General features: G+C 39.0%; 1 protein-coding gene across 3 annotated transcripts in view; it reads left to right on the top strand.

Annotated features, from left to right (window-relative positions):
• Positions 1 to 2,810: 2,810 nt before the first annotated feature.
• Oprm1 (opioid receptor mu 1) overlaps positions 2,811 to 20,145 on the top strand; it is a 59,762-nt gene continuing 42,427 nt past the window's right edge. For all 3 annotated transcript variants that reach the window (XM_057761643.1, XM_057761646.1, XM_057761644.1), the window contains exon 1: positions 2,811 to 3,206. In XM_057761643.1, the coding sequence (XP_057617626.1) occupies positions 2,923 to 3,206 (284 nt within the window). In that variant the 5' untranslated portion in view covers positions 2,811 to 2,922. The remainder of the gene's footprint in view (positions 3,207 to 20,145) is intronic.

Genomic DNA, 20,145 nt, shown 5'->3' with positions numbered 1-20,145 from the left:
CCATTTTATTGAAGGATCACGTAGTATTCCAGTAGTCTAATATTGTATCAGACTCAACTGCCTTCTTATTAGCTGTGTATAGCTACAAAACACATCGCACACTCTCCTGATGAAGCCCTATATGCCCTTGCTTTTCTGAGTTTCTAACCACTGTAATTAGTCCATATATCATACTTATGATTCTGGCTTTCATTAACAGCTGTTAATAATGTGTTCTATTAGTCACCATTCTCAAAAACACTCATGACTCAACTATGAAAATGAGAGTGCGTTGATGACCATCATATGAATACCTAAAGCCAATAGACACCAAAGTCCAAAAAAGAGGAGCAACTTTTTGCTCGTTGCTGGATCTATCCACATGGTGACAAAATGCATTTCTGTGAAGCAGACAATTTCATGAAAAGTGTTTACTTATATGAGTTTTATTGTTTAAATTAAATCTAGACCACTAGGTAATAAATTGTTCTTGATTCAAATAGAAAACTAAGATTCAGCAAGAAACATCAGTGAAAAGGTAAATATTCCCACAGATAACATACTATGGCTCTTTGAAATCTCATGGCAATCCAGCAATATAAAATATTTAGGATATCTGTTTGCTGAGTCATTTTTGTATAGTCTGCCTCTGCTTATGGGAGATTTAAGCTTCCCTGAAGACCTTCAGATCATTCTGGAAGGAAATGAGCAATTATGGAGAAAACTAAAAACAGAAGTTGAACTAGGTGTTCTCTCATAGTCTATTTAGTGGTATGAAATTATCATTTCATATAACTTTTTAATAAACCTATCAAGGCTAATTTAACATTTGTATTTAAAAAATTGTCTTCATATTCTCAAAGTAAATATTGAATGAATAAGACATACAGAAAATAGGAAGATAGATAGATAGAAAGATAGATGATAGATAGATAGATAGATAGATAGATAGATAGATAGATAGATAGATAGACAGATAGAAAGACAGACGGACAGAAAGATAGATGAAAACATGAAATAGTGTTCATAAAATGTCACATTGGTAGTAATCGAAGGATGATAATTACTCTCTGTGAAGCAAGAGAATCAAAAATAGAAGGGAAATATTGATCTCAGATGAGAACATATGATTGAATAAAGTTCAGGTTCTTACTCTGAAAAGAAAATTATGACTCAATAAGTTAAAGCAACATATTCAGACTCAGACTGCTGGAGATGACAGGCAGGACTATATTACAAAACCATCTGACAGCAAAGGCAGCAATAGTCTCCATGTGCTGACCTATCTTTCCCATGAAGGGAGTGAGGATGGTTCTGAGAATTCACAGGAAACTGGTGAATGAGTCCCACACAGATTTCAGCTCAACCACAGGAATCTACACATTTATTCCTAGGAGAATGTATTTACAGGTATTTGAGCATCCACTGGGAAACCTTACCTACATCACTGCTGAAATTATACCGTTTAATGGAAAAGTGTAAAAATAATCCTGGACATTGTCCAAAAGTCTATGATTAATAGTTTAGTTGTGAGTTATCTGCTTTCAAGATGAAGGTCAAAAAGTAAAATTGGAATTACATGTTCCTTCTAAGCTTGCTCACCACAGTCTATGAGAATACAGTTAAACTTTCCACAACCAATAAAACCAATTTAATTCCAATGTTGATAATTAACAACTATTGGTATGCACAATCATATGTGTACACAGAGATGAAAAGAAGAAAACACACTACTGTTTAATTTAAACTTGTATTCCTTCAGAAGCACCTGTGAACTTGGACATAAGATCAAAAACTTCAAGTGAATCCTTGTTCCTTTGGGATCTTGTTTGCTCAAAGGAGCCACAAGACTGTTTTTGAAATCTCTACAGTAGGAAGAATAAAATGGTAAAATTTTCTGCTTGGTTCGGTAGCCTGTTCTCTGGAAGCAGGCTATGTGACCATGGAGGAAGTGTAAAGTTAAAGCAAAAATCTTTCTAAGCAGATCCGTGAGAGTGGAGCTAGGAGAGGCAGTGCACTCATGAGTGGATTTTATTGGGTATCACCCCTCCTCCCTCATTTCTGTAACATGTTCTTATATCTCTGCTTCATCGAAACAAATTCAGGGCAAATGGGCCATCTGATCCACGATAAATTGAGGGTATAGGAGCACAAGAAACGGGCTTGCTTCACCAAGTTTCTCTTTATCAATGAGAGACCATTGTTGTTTTAAATAGCTTTGTGGGGCTGAAAATGCGAGACACTGGAGTTATATGTTCGCTTCGGATATGGGGATCTAAGTAAAGAAGAACAGCAATAGTTGGTCTCCATCCCCAAATAATTGCATTGGGGAGTTGAGTGGGAAGAATACTGGGGTCTAGGGGTCGCTGAGATTATAACAGATCAGTGACTTTTCTGGCTGATTAGAAAAGGAAAAGAAAATGTTGGGAAAAAGGCATATGAATCCCCTACCTTATGCATCCTCGTTGCAAAGAAACTTAACTGCCTCTCTTCTTACCCTTCTCTGTGACGTCCCTGTTTCTGCCCCTTCCTATCCCACTTCACACTGGTTTTGCTCGGAAGCGCATGAAGACAGGGGAGACTGACTCTCAGAGTTGCTTTGCGCAAAATCCACCCCTTCTCTCTCCTCCCTCCTCTCCAGCCTCTGGATCCCTCACAGCGCGCTCCCTCCCTTCCACACAGTGAACAGTGCTTTGGGATGCTAAGGACAGGGCTCCCTGTATTTCTAAGGTGGGAGGGGGACGTAAGTAGAGGAGAATATCAGACGCTCAGCCGTTCCCTTCTGGCTGACGCTCTTCTCTGGTTCCGCAAGGGCTGGTCTGTGTAAGAAACTGACGGAGCTGAGGCAGCTGCGAGAGGAAGAGGCTGGGGACCGTGAAACCCAAAAAGTCTTGGTTCTCTCAGTTACTGCCCGCATCGAGTCCGCAGCAGGCCTTCAGCACCATGGACAGCCGCGTCGGCTCTGGGAACACCAGCGACTGTTCTGACCCTTTGGCTCCAGGGAGTTGCTCCCCAGCACCTGCCTCCTGGCTCAACTTGTCCCATGTAGATGGCAACCAGTCCGACCCATGTGGTCTGAACCGCACCGGGCTTGGCGGGAGCGACAGCCTGTGTTCTTCGCCTGGCAGTCCTTCCATGGTCACAGCTATAACCATCATGGCCCTCTACTCTATCGTGTGCGTAGTGGGCCTCTTCGGAAACTTCCTGGTCATGTATGTGATTGTCAGGTAAGTGATGCCCTGAGCCTTAGCTCCACCAGGGGTGAAGGAGACAAAGTCTGTGAGTGACAGAAGAGAAGCAAACAGGGTGCCAAGAAGGGGTGACTTGAATAGAGCACTTGCTGTTTGTGTATGAAATTTTACTTTTCTGGGTTTTTCTCACTCCCCTGATAAAGCAGTGTTCAAAATTCCAAAACCAAGAAGTTCCTTTGGGCAAAGCTTTTAAGATATTGTCTGGGGAAGGGAAGTGCTCCATCTTAGATCCCCATCTTCTTCTAAGCTTCTTCTTGAAGCATGTCTTAGAGTCAATCATCCCTCTGCATGAGTTATATGAACAGTGAGTTGTGGAAAAAAATCTAGTTAGCTTTCCCTAAGTGAAAGGCAGAGGCATCTCAGTAGGTTAAAGAGATGAAGGAACTTGCTAACTTTCTTAGACCTGCAGGTTTAGGCTGGACCACAGCCCCACCCATTCTCTGGTGTTCAGGGAGTCCTTATCTTACTCTTCTTCCAGCCTGAGGCTGCCCCAGCCCAGGTGGAGGGAGTTTTCCTGGCAACTCCCCAGGGCAAGGCGGCTTGGATATAGCAAGCATGCTGTTGTGATCTTTAGCCCAGTTTGCACTTTTTCCCTGCAGATCTGCTCAGGGAGTCCTGAGTACCATCTGGAATTGTTGGGTAGCTCAGGGCATCTACAGGGCACAACTATTTTTTCAGGACTTGCAAACCTGGGAGTCAATTAGTATAATAAAAGCAGCAACATTTTGTACTACTGGCAATTGTTCAGGATGGTTTGGAGAGGAAAGTGTCTCAATCTTACTTCCAAAGAGTTTGAGGTCTGCTTTCTGTTGTTCGGGGTCTTCTAAAAGAATTTGCCAAAGACTGAGCAAGGTCTCAGCACTGAGAGTGATGTTGGGTGTGTTGGCATTGAGTTGCATGCTCAAATCCTACCTGTGAATGTGGAATACTAATCTATCCACTTTTGCTAAAGTAGATGGATATCCCAGTACTTTAAAATGGCTCCTGATTTCAGTCCTTCTTATGTGGCATCATGAGCATGGCATTTTCATGTTTAGTTACAGCATTTGCTTCACCTCGTCAACACACATGTCACAGGCTTCAACAGAGCGCTCAAGTCATTGAAGTATCATTTCCCTCATTATGCTCTTGTTCCCGAGGTACTGCAAATTGCTTGTCTGATTTCTTTAATTAATGATTGTTTAAAGTAAAACTGATTTCTCTGATCTTTGGGTAAGGAACATGTCTCTGAGAAAAGAGCACCATCTATTGAGAGGAAGGCTAATAGCAGAAGGAAAAATACATGAAGGAAATCAATACGAGAATTTATGCTTTAAAACATTTACATTCTGTAATTCAGAACAGAGATTTGAATGAGAGATTAAAATTCAGTCTCATCCCACAGTTAAGGCTGCAATTTAAAGATGACTTTCAGTAAGGAAAATACATTGCTCACTGTTCCTAGAGGGACAAAAAAAAAAAGAATCACAGAATCATAAAATGAAAGAGCTGAATGGGCTGGGGGTTATCTATGCTAGATAAGTGAACCAATACAAATAAAATCAATTGTTTACCCAAGAAAAGATATTCATTAGTTCAACACCCCTAGATGTCACTTAGCTTATGTAATTTTCTGTTTATCAGGATAGAAATTGATTATTTTAGTTAATTCTGATGCTAGATCAACAGACAAAGCTTGGTTTACAGTAGTAATACTGAAATAACAAAATTCCCCCAATTTATGGGTAGGCACTTGGGTTTAAAAAGTGTGAAACAATTGCCAAATCATTCAAGAGTCCTTTCTCCTTATTAGCCCAGAGTCTTCATCGTTTTTATTCCCTCTGGTTTCTATTTTCTATAAAAAGAGCTAATTTCACAGGAACTACTTGAGGCTGACAGTTTGGTCTTTTCCCAGTGCTGAAGAGGTTGCTGGCTGGGTGGATTCCTTTCAAAGGCTTCACCTTGCCCTCGTTCACTTGGAGACACACGGTGACACTGTCTTTCACTGAGAACACGGCATTATGCTTTCTTCTCTGTACTGAAAGTTCTGACAAAAGTAGTTCCATTTGAAAGGTCAACCCAAACACCCACCTGTGGCAGAACAGGGGCTTAATTTTATTGGCAGATAACCTTCCGGGAATAAGAATGTAAAACAGAAAAATAGGCAGTTTGATGACAGATAAGGTTCTAGAGAAGCGTATGTGGGTTGAAGAGACTGTGCCTAGGTAGCTGAGCATATTCAATTGGATGTCTGGAGGTTGTAGTGCCCCATCTAATCTCAGGGACTTTGTCACTCTTTTACAAAAAAAAAAAAAAAACAAGTACAGTCCATGAAGGAACGAGAGCAGCTCACTAACATCTTCCTGCTTGAAGCAACAAATGTGACTGGGTAGCCGAATAGATAGAACTGCCAGAGAGATGAATGTAGCATCTTTGAGAATAGCTGAGGCTATTGGGTGAATCATAAATAACTATAACAAAAACAGCAACGAAAATAATTGTATCCCCGAAGATATGATTAATTTCTCTTTTCTCAGGACTGTCCTCCTTATTGCTTCCACAACACCTTAGATGAACAAACCTTAAGTAAGATTCTCAGAAAGTTCTGTTCTAAGGAATGTAAGAAATAAAAGAGGGCTCTGTTCTAGATCAAAGATGTGAAATACAAACATGACTTCATAGAAATATCATAGGTAACATCACCTAGGAAGACTTTTGGTTTTAAAATGGGGGAACTGCTTTATTCATACAAACACATTCATACGCATGCACGCACGCACGTGCACACGCGTGCACACACACACACACAATTTTCTCCAAGGCAGAATCAGTATTGTAGATAGATACCAGCAATCCACAGCTCAAATACACACAGAGATGTGCATATATGTATATAAATACACACAGAGAGTGCATATATGTGTATAAATACACACAGAGATGTGCATTTATGTGTATAAATACACACTGTTCCATCAGCTTTGAATTGCGACCAGAATGAGACTGTCACCATGGGAATAAAAAAGTAAAAAGAAATGAGTACAGTGGCTCTCATCGTTCATCATGGTACGCTCTGCAAAGTCTCCATGACTACCATAGTGTGGCTATAGGACTCTGGTTGAAAAACATTATCCAACAAATCAATACATAAACCTGTTCCACATGTGTTTCTCTTTAAGGATTCCCTGTTGAATACATATTACAGATAGATTTCCACTGAACTCACAGCCCATTGTGCATGTGTGAAGTTATGTTTATTTTATACAGAATCTAACATATATACTTTCTATATAAGGCACTTAACAGTTTTCCTGTGTTTGGGGTTCTAGACAGCATTTTATCACTGTACACAAGGACATTTTAAAGAGCAAAGTTTCTGTAGCCAGTGATGACAAGGAAGGTTTCAGAGACCAAAGTGGTACCTCTGTCTAGTGCTTCCCACTTCCTGATCAGAGAAGTAATTCACAGAGGGGAGGACAAAAAAATTAAAATAGGGAGGAAATCCCCTTACAGAGCAAAAGTAAGCCCCTAAGAGAAAATGAAGACTTCTTAGGAGAATGTAGCAGCACCAGGCATTTTGGACCATTTGGTCTTATAGACAAACATTTATAGAAGGGAGGGTTATTCATGAAATAAGGTGAGGAATTCCAGGAAAGAGGTGGGGTTTTCCTGGAATAGGGTTTAATACACTTTTATCTCCTTAAATGGAGCTTGGGGTGTGTCATCGCATCAGATGCATGATGGGAACATCCAGTTCTGGAAGGCTAGCAATAAGGTACCATACTGAAGATAGATAGAACAGTTCGGGGGGGCGACTTGGCCAGTTGTGTTGGTCCCAGTCTGGAGAGTCTTGGTTTGAACAATGGCAACATACTCAGCTGTATCACACAGCTCTGTGGTTGTTACCTCCAGTCACCATGTAGTTTGCCTCTCTTTTCCCTATTCCTAGCTAGCCTACTTCAGAATCATAACCAAAACCTACAAAGAAACAAATGAGGCAAAACCTCATCTTCAGAAGGGACACTGGCTCACAGTAGGAGAGCCCAGAGGCAGAACAACACTTCCCTTGGAGTCACCTGGCAATTTACAAACAGGGCTCTTCAAGTAATCCACAGTTCTCTCCAAACCCACACAAGCTCTCAAATGGATACAAAAGCCCACAAGTACATTTTGTAAGGCCAACTAATATCAGTTAGGTCTCCTCTACAGCTTCCTTCTGGAATAAGGATCGACAGCAGACATAGCAATCTTCGAGGAAATAGTGTCAATCAACTCTTGGCATCCAGAGGGGATTTGGCCCTAGGACTCCTGTACATACCAAGCCCAAGCCTTCATATTAAATGGTCCATTATTTGCCTTCAACTATGAATTTTTAAATCATATCTTGCTTGCTTATAATCTTAATATAATGGAAATGCTGTGCAAATTGAGGGCATACTGCCCTTTTCAGGGAATAACAACAAGAAAAGAAGCCTGCACAGGCTGGGTACAGTACAAAATCTCCCAAACACTTTTGAAGGGCAGTTGCTTAAGTCTACAGATGCAGGATGCTCTGACTCAAATAAGAAAACCAAGATTTTCAGCGGTGCACTGCACACAGCAGCAAGTTCACCCCACACAGATGAGTCCCATGCTTGCCCGTACATTGCCATCAAACAGAAGAGTGTGAAAACAAGGTGAATACCCACACACACTCAAAAACAGACGTGGCATTTTTCATTTTGTATATCGGAGTAAAACTGTCAAAATTAAATGGATTTCCATATATTTATAAAGACGGTGTGTTCAGTAAGATTAGAATTGTGTAATGGAAATATAGAATGTCTGGATTCAGGATTAATTTAGGATTCAGTTCCATTGTCTGAATTCTTACCCCTCATTTCCTAAGCAGCTCTAAAATAAAGAGGTCAATTACCTAATAAATAGTAGCTGGCCTATAGCTACACTATCACAATGATTTGATATCTACATTTAGTAAATTTTAGAAGTCATTTTAAGCAACAAAATATTTATTCTAGTTTTTAATGGTTCATTTATCAGGGTTCTGCTTCAATTTAATGACTGTAGGTCTGTAAATCTGTGTGTTCTCTCCAACACTGAAAACAGTAGGAATGGATAACCAGTTACAGATTCAATCTGGAAAGTTATGTTAATTCTCTAAATACATCATTATATAAAGTAAAATTTGAATTTAAACTACTCCAAGTATGGTTCACCTCACTTTGGAGCACTCAGATACACACACGAGGATGAAGAGTAGATAGCCACATTACCCAGCATTTTTTACAAAAGGCTAGAAAGTAAATGCTTTGTTTCTATGAGCAAATAATTCCTGTTCTAATGACTGAGTTCTGTGATAATAGCTTAGAAGAAACCATAGACATCATGCAAATACATAGAAACAATTCTCTCTCAATAAAACTTATATGCACACTGAAGTTTGGACTTCCATATTGGAGGATATATCTGCATAAAAATATTTTTCTTTTGATTTTTTTTTCAACCACTTAACACAAAATCATGCTTTGCTAGTAAATCATAAAAAGAAGTGGTTGGATAAATTTGGTCCATAAGACTTCATTAGTCAAAGGCTGGTAAAGAGGTATAAAATTTTATATTCATGCAGTTGCCATATTCATAATTGATACAAAGAATTTTGTTGAAATAACGTAATTTTCAAGCTCATAAAGTAACAATAGTAATAGGTAACTAAACACACAGCACAGTTGCGACAGACAGTTCCTTTCCTGAACTGATGCTGATGTTGGGTTCTAGTAGTAGCTACACATGATGTTCTCTCTTTCATCTCTTCATTGGTCCAAATGATTACCAACATCCCTGACCACCCTTAGTTAGTGATTAAGGGTGAATGCTAAGAGGGTTTCTAAAGGTTTCCCTTTCTCAAATATCCTTTGTGCTCTTTTGATTCCAAGAAATTTTCTAGGCTTTTGCACAGCGTTTTCACCTCCAATCACTTGGAGGTTTTTGAGAATAACTGAAATTGTCATGTGTGAATTCATATTAACTTTTTACGACATATGAAATCTATTCTCAATGACATGTATGTCTGCAATGCAGCCTTACTAAACCCACCACACACATCTAGATGATGATTTACAGCTTTTAGGTGTCACCCGGGTTTTTTTAATTAATTTATTTCATGATAGATGAATATTTGAGCCCTGCTCCCCCACAATTATATATATATATATATATATATATGTTGTTCATACATACAATGGACTTCAATATGACATTTTTCATAATGCATGTCAATCATATGCCCCTTTCCCTCCTCTGTTCCTTTCTCCCACTCACTGATCACTTTCTTCCTACCTAGCACCACTTTCATGTTTGTTTTATAATGATGCATTGATTTCATTTATGTTGCTTACACGAGCATTGGCAGTATTTAAGTGGCTGCTAATGAAGGAAATGTCTCCCTCTCCCTCATAAACCAATAACTACTTTTAGATGCTCGGGGAAGAGTGAGGTCCATGAGTGTATCAACATGTTTAAGACGTCTGAAACACAAAAGCTGATTTATTGTCTTTCTGACTTATGTAACACAGTTGTATTTTAAAACATTTGATAACTATAGTTCTCAAGAGTTGTTCAGAACGCTGCCACTCCCTTTATTTCAGCCTGTCCAGCTGGTGAAGAGAGATCACTACAGGAGGCCTGGGTGTTCTGAGGCTGGGGGAGATACCTGACTTCCGTCCATGGTTTTGTATGCATTGTTTGAAATCCTCTTTCTTCCTGAGTCCATGACTTGATGCAGTTCCATCTATCCACATCTAAATGATTGATCTTTGGATCAGTTGCTCCCAGTGGACACCTCCTTGTGGATACCACAGGTCTTTAGCTTTGACAAATGACCACCCGGCTAAAATCTGCACAGAGAGCTAAGTTTCGGTAGAGTTATAACTGGCAACATAGAGTCCAAGAAAAACAAATTCTCAAATCTTCTAACTAGATCTAAGTTCTGGCAAGGAATCCAGTCTACATAAAAAGAATTTTTTAAAAAGTGGTTTTCTTTTTTAACTAACCACGGAACATCATACTCATTGCACAAAGCCTTATGACATCTTTAAGCACATGGGAGAAACTTTTTGTTAATTTGTTACTAGGAGTGAGACCCATTGTTCTGGAAGAGTTAAAAGTTTCTCCCATGTGTTTAAAGATGCCATAAGGGCTTTGTGCAATGAGTATGATTTCCATGGTTAGTTAAAAAGAAAATCAATTTGTAAAATTCTTTTCATATAGACTGGATTCCTTGCTAGAACTTAGATCTAGTTCTCACTTAGTACCCACAGGATGCTCAATCATACCACAAGGACATGTGTTCAATTATGTTCACAGCAGCATTGTTAGTCATAGCCTGAACACGGAAACAACCTTAAATGCCCCTTGACTGAAGAATGGATAAGAAAAATGTCGTACATTTATACAATGGAGTACTACACAGTAGAAAAAAAAATAATGGCATCTTGAAATTTGCAGGCAAATGGATGGATCTAGGAAACATCATACTGAGTGAGGTAACTCAGATTCAGAAAGACAAACATCAAATATAGTCACTCATAAGTGGATTTTAAACATATGGCAAAGAAAACCAGCCTACAATTCATAATCCCAGAGAACCTAGACAATAATGAGGACCCTTTAGGGACAATAAGAGAAACATACATGGATCTAATCTACATGGGAATTAAAAAAAAGACAAGATCTCCTGAGTAAATTGGGAGCATGGGGACTGTGGGAGAGGGTATAAGGGGGAAGAAAGACAGGGAGGACAGCAGATAAAAATGTAAAGCTCAATAAAAATTAATTAAAAATTTACAAAACAAGTTAACATTATCTAAGAAGTTCTTTTTTGAAAGAACTTAGAAGAGGAGGAAAAGAAGAATGAGAAAGAGGGGGGAAGAAAGAGTAGGGAGGAAGATGAGGAGAGGCACTGCCCATAGAGGGCTAATTAATTTACAGTCTCTGAGAACTGGTCTGGGAATTGGCATGTTAAAGCTCTTCCATGCTTCTAAGGTGCATCCAAGCTCCTACTGCTCCAGTCTGGTCCACCTTGCTGGTCTTGTGAATAAGAAACTGAGTCCTATTTTAAGGACCTCTAGGAGGCTGTGTATAATGTAATCAGTAAATTAAATCCAGGAGAGTTAAAGCCCAAGAGGCTGTAAATTTTTCCTTAAATAAGACCCAGCAGTTCTCTTCAGAATAGATGTAGTAGTTGGAATGCTAACCCTGTACCAAAAAGATGTGCCTGAACCTCTGCCCATTGTTGAATGTTTATGCCAGCTACCTACCCAAGCTACGGGAATCTTATTAGTGTTTTGTGAAGAAGACTAACCATATTCAATCTCATATGAATTTCAGACCGAAACTAGATTCTATAGTAAAAATCTTTGCTTCCTCTGAAGTGCTCTGCAAGAGTAAAAAGACTTGTTGATTGCTTCTGAACTTCTTCATCCTCCAACCCCACAGGACACAGGCATCATGATTAGCACAGTGACATGCATCCAGAGCCCTTTTCTTGCACTAGAACACAGTTTTTAATCATTAAAATGTTTTCAGCTGTAGATTTCCATTTTGGCCTATAGAAATGAAGCAAAGTACTACATGAGTATCACTATGATCAATCTTCTTGTCCTTCCTATTAACTCTTCCTCAAGGCATTGGGTCACCCCAAACCCACCTTGCTGAAGTGAAGAAATTCTGCAGGTAGATTATGCATTTGGTTCCATCTCTTCATATTGCCTAATCAATTCAAAGGGGGTGGGGAAATAAAAACCAAATTTTTGGACAAAATTTGTCATGAATTTAATACCAGCTTGGGCTGCATGATGAGTTCCAGGCCTGACTGAGAAACTGTCTCCAAAAATATCAAACCAAGATTAGATAATTTGATATTTAAGTATTTCACTTTTCAGTTTGTATGGCACTGAAAGATGAGTCATGACAACATGCAGGAGCCTGCTCCCACAAGGTCAGTTAGGGTTCCTGGATAGGGGATCCTCAAGGCCAAAGAAAAGTCAGAAGAAACAGAAGACAGGGTAGAATCAGGAGGTATGTCTGGTCATGCTGAAGCAGCCAAATAGCCCAGAGTTTATTTCAGAACTTGCTTGTATACAAAATAAGAACAAAGCACAGCACGATCAGTCAGTCAATATCCAACTACAAGACCATTCCTGTCCTTGAGTGAGTAGCCTCCTCTCCAACATGTGTTTGATGTCCCTGAGGTTTGTGTCAGCAGTATACTATCTACTAGATGGAGTGTTCTTTTCTCACAGGCTAAATCAGAAGTCTCTCATTATAGGTTATAAGAAAAAGAAGAGCAGGCAAGTTTGAACTCAAATGACTTCTTTAAGTCAGAAATGACTCCAGATGGAAACTGAGTTACATGTGGGCTACTACAAAAACATAGGAGGAAACCCTTATTTACCCAAGACTTGTTCATCTGAGTCAAAAGAAATTACTTAGACCTATAACTCTGCACATGGAAATTTAGGCACTTCAAACTTCATCCCAATGAAGAGTCACCCTGACTTTTGTTGAGTCTGATTCTCTAATCAAAGGCAAATAGGTCAAAAGACGGAGTGTTTCTGTTGACTAGGGTTTCTGTTCTGGCTGGTCCCACAACTGTTCAGTCCCAGAAACCTCACACAGAGGTCTATATTAATTACAAACTAACTGGCCTAGTTAGCCCATAATTCTTGTCTGTCTTAGCCTCGTAGCTTGGTACCCTTTTGGCAAGGCAGTAACATCTTGCTTGCTCTGTTTCTCTCTTTCTGGGCAACAACTGAAGACTGACTCTTTCTTGTTCCCAGGATTCTCCTGTTCTCCTTGCCCTGCCTCTACTTCCTGCCTGGTTGCCCCCCCCCCATACTTCCTGCTTGGCTACTGGCCAATCAGCACTTATTTACAATACAAGTGGCAAGGTACAGACCATTGTCCCACAGCACTTCCCCTATTTTTCTTAGACAAACAAACAAAAAGAAGGAGAGGCAGGGTAATGAGAATTCTGGGGATGGGAAGTTTCAGTTTGCAGTTGTCACTTGGAAAGAGACAAAGCCAGATACAGAGTAAGCAAGATGTGATTACCTCACTGAAAAAGGTACCAAGCCATGTGGCTAACACAGACAAGAATTATAGACTAATATAAGTTATAAGAGTTAAGAAGAAGCCAATATACTAGGCCAATAAGTTTATAATTAATGTAGATCTCTGTGATTTCTTTAGAACTCAGTGGCTGTGGGACCTGGCAGGACAGAAACATCTGTCAACTTGTTTCTATGAGGTAGTGGAAGTTCTGTGTCTCTGCCTGTCTGTTTATTCCAAATGCCTGGATAATGTATTATTCTAAGACTTGAAAACTGTGTCTATCAACTGCCAAAATCAAGACAGCAACCCCTATAAATAAAGTAAGTCCTAAATGTGGTAGGGAATAATGCTCTTGGGGCACACTGTGCCCTCTCAGAATGAAGACAGTGAGGAACAGCAGAGCGATGGAAGGGATGGCTTTGTTTCTCAACATTCTTCCACTGAAATGCTGGGTTCCATGCCAGTGTGAGGTTGAACTTTCTGTGGGGGAAGATTAAATGTTAATTGAAAAATGTTGCCAGCAGTAAAACCTGAACATCCGCACCTGGTTGTGCTTGCCAAGAAGAATAAAGAAGAATTATTACTGACGTCGTTTCATTCTCATTCATCCCCCATCAGCTCTGAAAAGGAAAGCACATGGATTGAGTGAAATTAAATGAGAGTTTGCTTCCTATGATGAGCTACGGTTGCTAAAATAAATGACTACTAAAAGCAGATGACACTAATAAAGACCCTTCTAAGATATTTTTTCTTCTAATGAAAAAAGAAGCTAAAATTAACCCCTTTGTAAAATAAAACATATATCTAAGGATTAAAGTTGGTGCCTTAAAATTGTGAGGGCTTTAAAGTCTTCATTATATTGAATAATGGAGTTCTCACATAATGTAACTATAATTAGGGAAGAAAATGGTGTTGGGCTTAAGGGTTTGTAGCCAAGACTGGCTTCAAATTCTCTTTGTAATTCAAGGATGACCTTGAACTCCTGATTTTCCTGCCACCCTTTCCCAGTACTGGCATTACTAGTGCATGAGGCCACACCAGGTAGAAATTGTTGACCAGACTGTGGTGGTTTAAATAAGACTGCCTCCCACAGCCTCAGATGTTTGAATACTTTGTCCCTACTTGATAGCACTCTCCAGGTAAGTTTAAAAGGTTCGGTCTTACTGAAGGAGCCATGTCACTGAGGGTTTCTTTGAACCATTCCATTCTCTGTCTGTCTCTCTGTCTCTCTCTTTCTCTTCCTGGTACATGTTTGATGAGCTCTCAGCAGTGTGCTCCAGCTTCTATGCCTGCTACTTCCCCACAATTGTCCCTCTGGAACCATAAGCCCCCCCAGTAAATGCTTCCTTCTATAAGTTGCCTTGGTTATGGAATTTTATTATAGCCACAGAAATGCAATTAATGCACAGAGTGATGTTAAAGAAGATTAAACATAGTCATTATGTTTGTTGAGCACTAACTATGAACAAAGCACTCTCTTTGATGTACCAGATTTAACTTGGAGTGGCCGAATTAGATGGCATCCTTCCTTTCCTCCAAAGTGCAGTCTTAGGAAGAAGATGAATCATTTCACCAGCACCATTCTCTCAGCAAATCATAGCGCATGAAGCAAAGAATGAACATACCCTCTGCATGCCTTTGCATTCAAACACCTTCAAAATGTGTTTGACATAAGAACATGTCTTCTAAGATATTAAAATTAAAAGCTCTGGCTGAATGGTGGTAGTGTATGCCTTTAATCCCAGCACTTGAGAGGCAAAGGCAGGCAGATCTCTGTGAGTTGAGACCAGCCTGGTTTACAAGAGCTAGTTCCGGGACAGGCTCGAAAGCTACAGAGAAACCCTGTCAATAAATATATTAAAAACTCTGACTCTGAAACAATGACAAATCCAATGTGCCCCAGTGCATCTGCTACATTTTTACCTCCACACAGTTTTTAGATTCTAGGTTGACACACAACATACAATGTATTAATTAACATTCTAGCTGGAATAGGCAAAGTCATAGAACCAAAGGCTTAAAACATTTTAGAAGGATAGTTGCTCAAAGTAACCCTTTGGAAAGAGTTGTGATTTTAAAGCAATCATGGGTCAGTATACATAGTATCTTTAATACACATGATCAACATCTAGAAGCCATGTTGGGACAATAAAAAGCAGTACTTTAGTGAATATAAAGCAATGATAAATACAAGTCCAGAAAGATAAAAATGAACAAGAGAGAGCATGTGCTCCCTAGAAATCTGTCCTCCAGAAAAGTATATACAATATTGAAACTAAATCCATTGGGTACACCATCATCATCATCATCATCATCACTGCCTCCATTATTTGAATTTTCTGAACACTACTATACCCTAGATTTCTACTAGCCATCCTAAATTACTCTACTGCTTTAAACAGTCCCAGACTTATATCAAGAGTTTAAGGAAAATAGTAACATTTCCCAACCTTCACAGGTGACAAATTTATTAGGTTCAAATCTGTCTGGCAAAAAAAATTGATGGAACTAATATTTGAGCAAAATTATGTATGACACTTAACTTTTCCATCTTTAAAAGTACTACATTCTACTGCGTTGAGGACGGATTGTGAGCCAGCTGGTGAGGGCTCACTTGGATGTGCGCCTGGTGTATTCTCTTCGTTTCTGTCTTCCCAGAATATTCCTTAAGTAATAACTTACTGGTGACTATTCTGTTCCTGGTAGACCCTGCTTCACAGAAGTCAGGAATGGAGGATGTGGGCAATCTGACCCCGTACAAGTCTGTATCTGCAGGGCTTCTTTCTATCACCCTGTGACATTGTCACTTAACCTTTTATCTTAGGCTAACTAGGTCTAGTTATCTGAGCCTGCGTTTCCTTTCAGCTTGGGAAAATAGAATCCATTAATTATTTGTGGGCTTTTACATGCCAAAGCTCAACTTTGATCTGAAAACACTTCTACACTTTCCTGCTGCCAACATTTCATATCTGTGAACAGCAAAGCTAATACTCATGTCAATAAACAATGAGGAGACAGTCACTGTGCTGGGCTCAGCTTTGTAGATCTATTATTCAGCAAGATCTGTTATTAGAGGCTGCTTGTTCATTTCCCAACTGCCCAGACTCCTGAAATAATCACTCAGAAACTATATTATTTAAATCACCACTTGGCCAATAGCTTGAACATATTGCTAACTAGTTCTTACACCTAGAATTAACCCATTTCCATTATTTGATATTTTACCATGTGGCTTGTGGCCTGCCAGCAAGGATCCAGCTGGTAGCTTGCACCTTTCCCCTCTGGTGGCTACATGGTGTTGACAGAGTTTTCTGTCCTGCCTGGTTCCCACAGTCGTTAAGTCCCAAAGAAATCACACAGAGGTCTACATTAACTATAAACTGATTGGCCCATTAGTTCAGGCTTCGTATTAGCTCTTATAATATACATTAGCCCATTATTCTTGTCTATGTTAGCCACATAGCTCAGTACCTATTTCAGCGGGGCAGTCACATCTTGCTTCTTCTGTGGCGGGCTCACAACTGCATAAAGAGTTTTCTTCTTCCCAGAATACTCCTGTTCTCATTGACCCACCTCTACTTCCTGTCTGGTTGTCCCTCCTATACTTCCTGCCTGGCTACTGACCAATCAGCATTTATTTAAAATAATACAGACAGAATACAAACCATTCTCCCACACCAACATGGCATCTCTCCGACTCCGCCTTCTTTTTCCCAGTATTCAGTTTAGTTTTCTCCACCTAGCTCTATTCTTCTCTATCACAGGCGAATGCAGTTTCTTTATTAATTAACCAATAAAAGCAACACATAAACAGGATATCCCATACCAAAGATCCATGACTTTTTTCTATAATTACATTTAATGCCTGTGTGTGTATGTACACACACACACCACAGAAATTTCCTACTTGGTGAAAACAAGTTTCTAAAGGACAGAGACTGCCTTTCTTACATTTCCAGTCTTGTATTTAAAACCCAGCGGGCCAAGGGATGTAAGACAGCTGAACTGTTTCAATGCACTGATTTATTTTAATGTTTTAAGTTTATTATTTTAAAACAAAAATTTGTAAAACTCTATATAATTAAATAACTTCTATGGTTAGAATTGATACTTGAAATTGAAGCTGTATAGTTTTATGTTAGATTCTACAGTTTACTATCAAATGTATTTTGTGCACTTATCCATCCCTCGACCAAAAAAAAGAAAAAGAAAATACTGGAACTAGGAGACCAATTAGCTTAATCTCCACTTTCATAACTTCGATCCCTTACTTGCATTCAGTTCTTCTTTGTCCCCTTATATTTAATATTTAAGCTTTCTGGTTCTTCTTTATTCATGTTATAGTATACCCACATGTATATTCATTTATAATATATTATATTATAAATTAATTATAATTATATATATAATTCATTATAAATGATTATACATGTGGGTATACTATATATATATACATTATTAACCAGATATTATTATGTTAATTCTGTAATAATTTTTTAATCCTTTGCTTTTCAGTGTCCTGTTTCTGGTTCCTGAAAATAACAGTGCTGGGCTGAGTATACAATTCCGTGGTAGGAAGCTTGGCAGTCAACTATGAGGCCTTAATTCCTAGCACTGTCAAGAAAAAAAAAAGAAATGAAAAAAACAGAGCAATGTTTAGAGGGCTTCTCCTAAGCAGCTAATGACTAAAAATTTGGAATTCTACAAAGCAAAGTTCTTGGGGATGGAGAGAGGATTCAGTGGTTAAGAGCATTTGCTGCTCTGAGGACCCTAGTTGGGTTCCCAGTACCCATTTGGGTAGCTTTCACCTACCTGTATCTCCAGTTCCAGAATATCTGATGTACTTGGCCTCTGTGGGTCTTCCTACACTCACACACACCTACCCACACACAGACACGCATGCACACACATAATTAAAAGTAATTAAATAAATATTTTGAAAGTAAAATTCTTATAAAAGGAGTTGTTGTGGCTTGATTTGGAAAGATATTTTCAGCATTCCAGCTGAAAGGAGGATGCTGATCTGTGGAAGATTGGCCTTCTTGTCATCACACGTCACAGTCCAAAGACACCCATGGAGAGAGTCTGTAGAAGCTGAGAGTGACTAACTCAAGTTGAATCTGGAAGGATCAAATCTGCAAGTATATCTTTAAAAAATCTATTTGAAAGAAGAGTAACAAGTTTACTCAAGAATTTTGCTAAAGGGTCTACCTAATTAAATAAAAAGGTAAACCTTTTTATCATGTTTTGTGTCTGTGCCTCCCTACTGAAATGGCAATTCTGAGACTCTGAGCAGGTTATCTGCCATCATTGCTAACTCCAGGTCACAGACATGCCTGTGTGGGTCCAGGCAGCCTGAGCATGGCAAGCAGAAGATAAGACTAATAGATATCCCCACCTCGCTCTTGCTTCTTCCTACAACTCTCTTCCTCTTCTCTTTCTTCTTCAATGGCTGATGGAGATAGTCATGAACAGTATAAAAACAGAACCTCTTCATATCTCGTACGGATTCCTTGCATATCCCCTTCCATTTCATTCCACATGCTGTTACTTAGAAGCAGATTGGGGAGGGGAGGTATCCCAAGAAATCTTCAAGTGGAATTCTGCTTTGTTGGTGATAGACTACAAGCTAACATTGAGAGAAGAGTTCTTAGTTGTGAATTGTTCACCTGAAAACAATGCATATTTGCCTCACTGGGACAAAGAAGTTGAAGTGGCAAAGGTGAACAGAAGAGAGCTTCTTCCGCAGAAGTGGGAAGAGACCACAAGGAAATGCCTGATTGTGGCATGTACACTGGGATGGGAGATGCATTGCACAGGTGTTTCTAGGAGGTGACATCAGATGTCCCGACTTCTACCGCATACCCAGCACTTCGCAAATACCTGATGTGAGACACTTAGGGCAGTAGAGGAGGTGCTACTTCACAAAGCAGAAAATGCAATGGCCACAGAATTACTAAAATTTCCCTATCTGTAAAACTGAGTGATGAAATTTGTGAATTCAAATGTTTTTTAACTAATGTTTATGTTTGATTTTGAAAATATGATAACAGTCTGTTATAGAAATTAGACTGATATTTGTTTCTGGAAAACAACAATAAATAGTTCCATTTAGGGCTAACCCTAAACTATTGTTTTCTTGTCCATCAGAGACAAAATGATTGGCAAGCTAAAGCCAAGAAGATAACCCCAGATGTATATGTATCATTACCTGGATATTTTCATCTAATCGAGCACATTTTTAAAAACTGCCCTATCGTAACCACATAAATACTAAACCATGATCTTCATGATATTGGCACAGCCCTCACACACACTTTGCCATCATATCTACCCTTCAACTTGAAAACAACTTGGTTCTTGAAAGTTGCTGCAAGGCAGGTCAGATGTATCTCAGTGGAAAACCACACTTATCAAAAATGAATGTGAGCATGCATTGAGTGATTGAATGCTACAGTGTCAACCACTAAAGAGAATTTTGATGGGGGAACAGAGTAATCATAAAAATGTGTATTTTTTGAAAATTTAAAGTAGAGAAGTGGGTGTCAAGATACTGTAAAGAAAAGTCCCATAAAATTTGCGCATAAAGCCTAATAAGATTTTTATTTTTAGTTAGGAGAAACTGTAAAATTTATCATTTTGATCATAAAATCAGGATATTAAATACACCCAACTGTTCTCAGAGTTGCCTATATACATTGATAGTGATTTTTATTGTAGCATATGTATTTTACACACACACACACATATATATACATATATTCACACACACATACATATTTCCAAACTCATCAGATTTTTTTTAAGTAAATCGTACAGTATGGAA

The sequence above is a fragment of the Chionomys nivalis genome, chromosome 2 (assembly GCF_950005125.1).
Source record: "Chionomys nivalis chromosome 2, mChiNiv1.1, whole genome shotgun sequence".
NCBI lineage: Eukaryota > Metazoa > Chordata > Mammalia > Rodentia > Cricetidae > Chionomys > Chionomys nivalis.
Note: the sequence above shows the minus strand (reverse complement) of the source record. Positions and strands in the feature narration are given on the sequence as shown.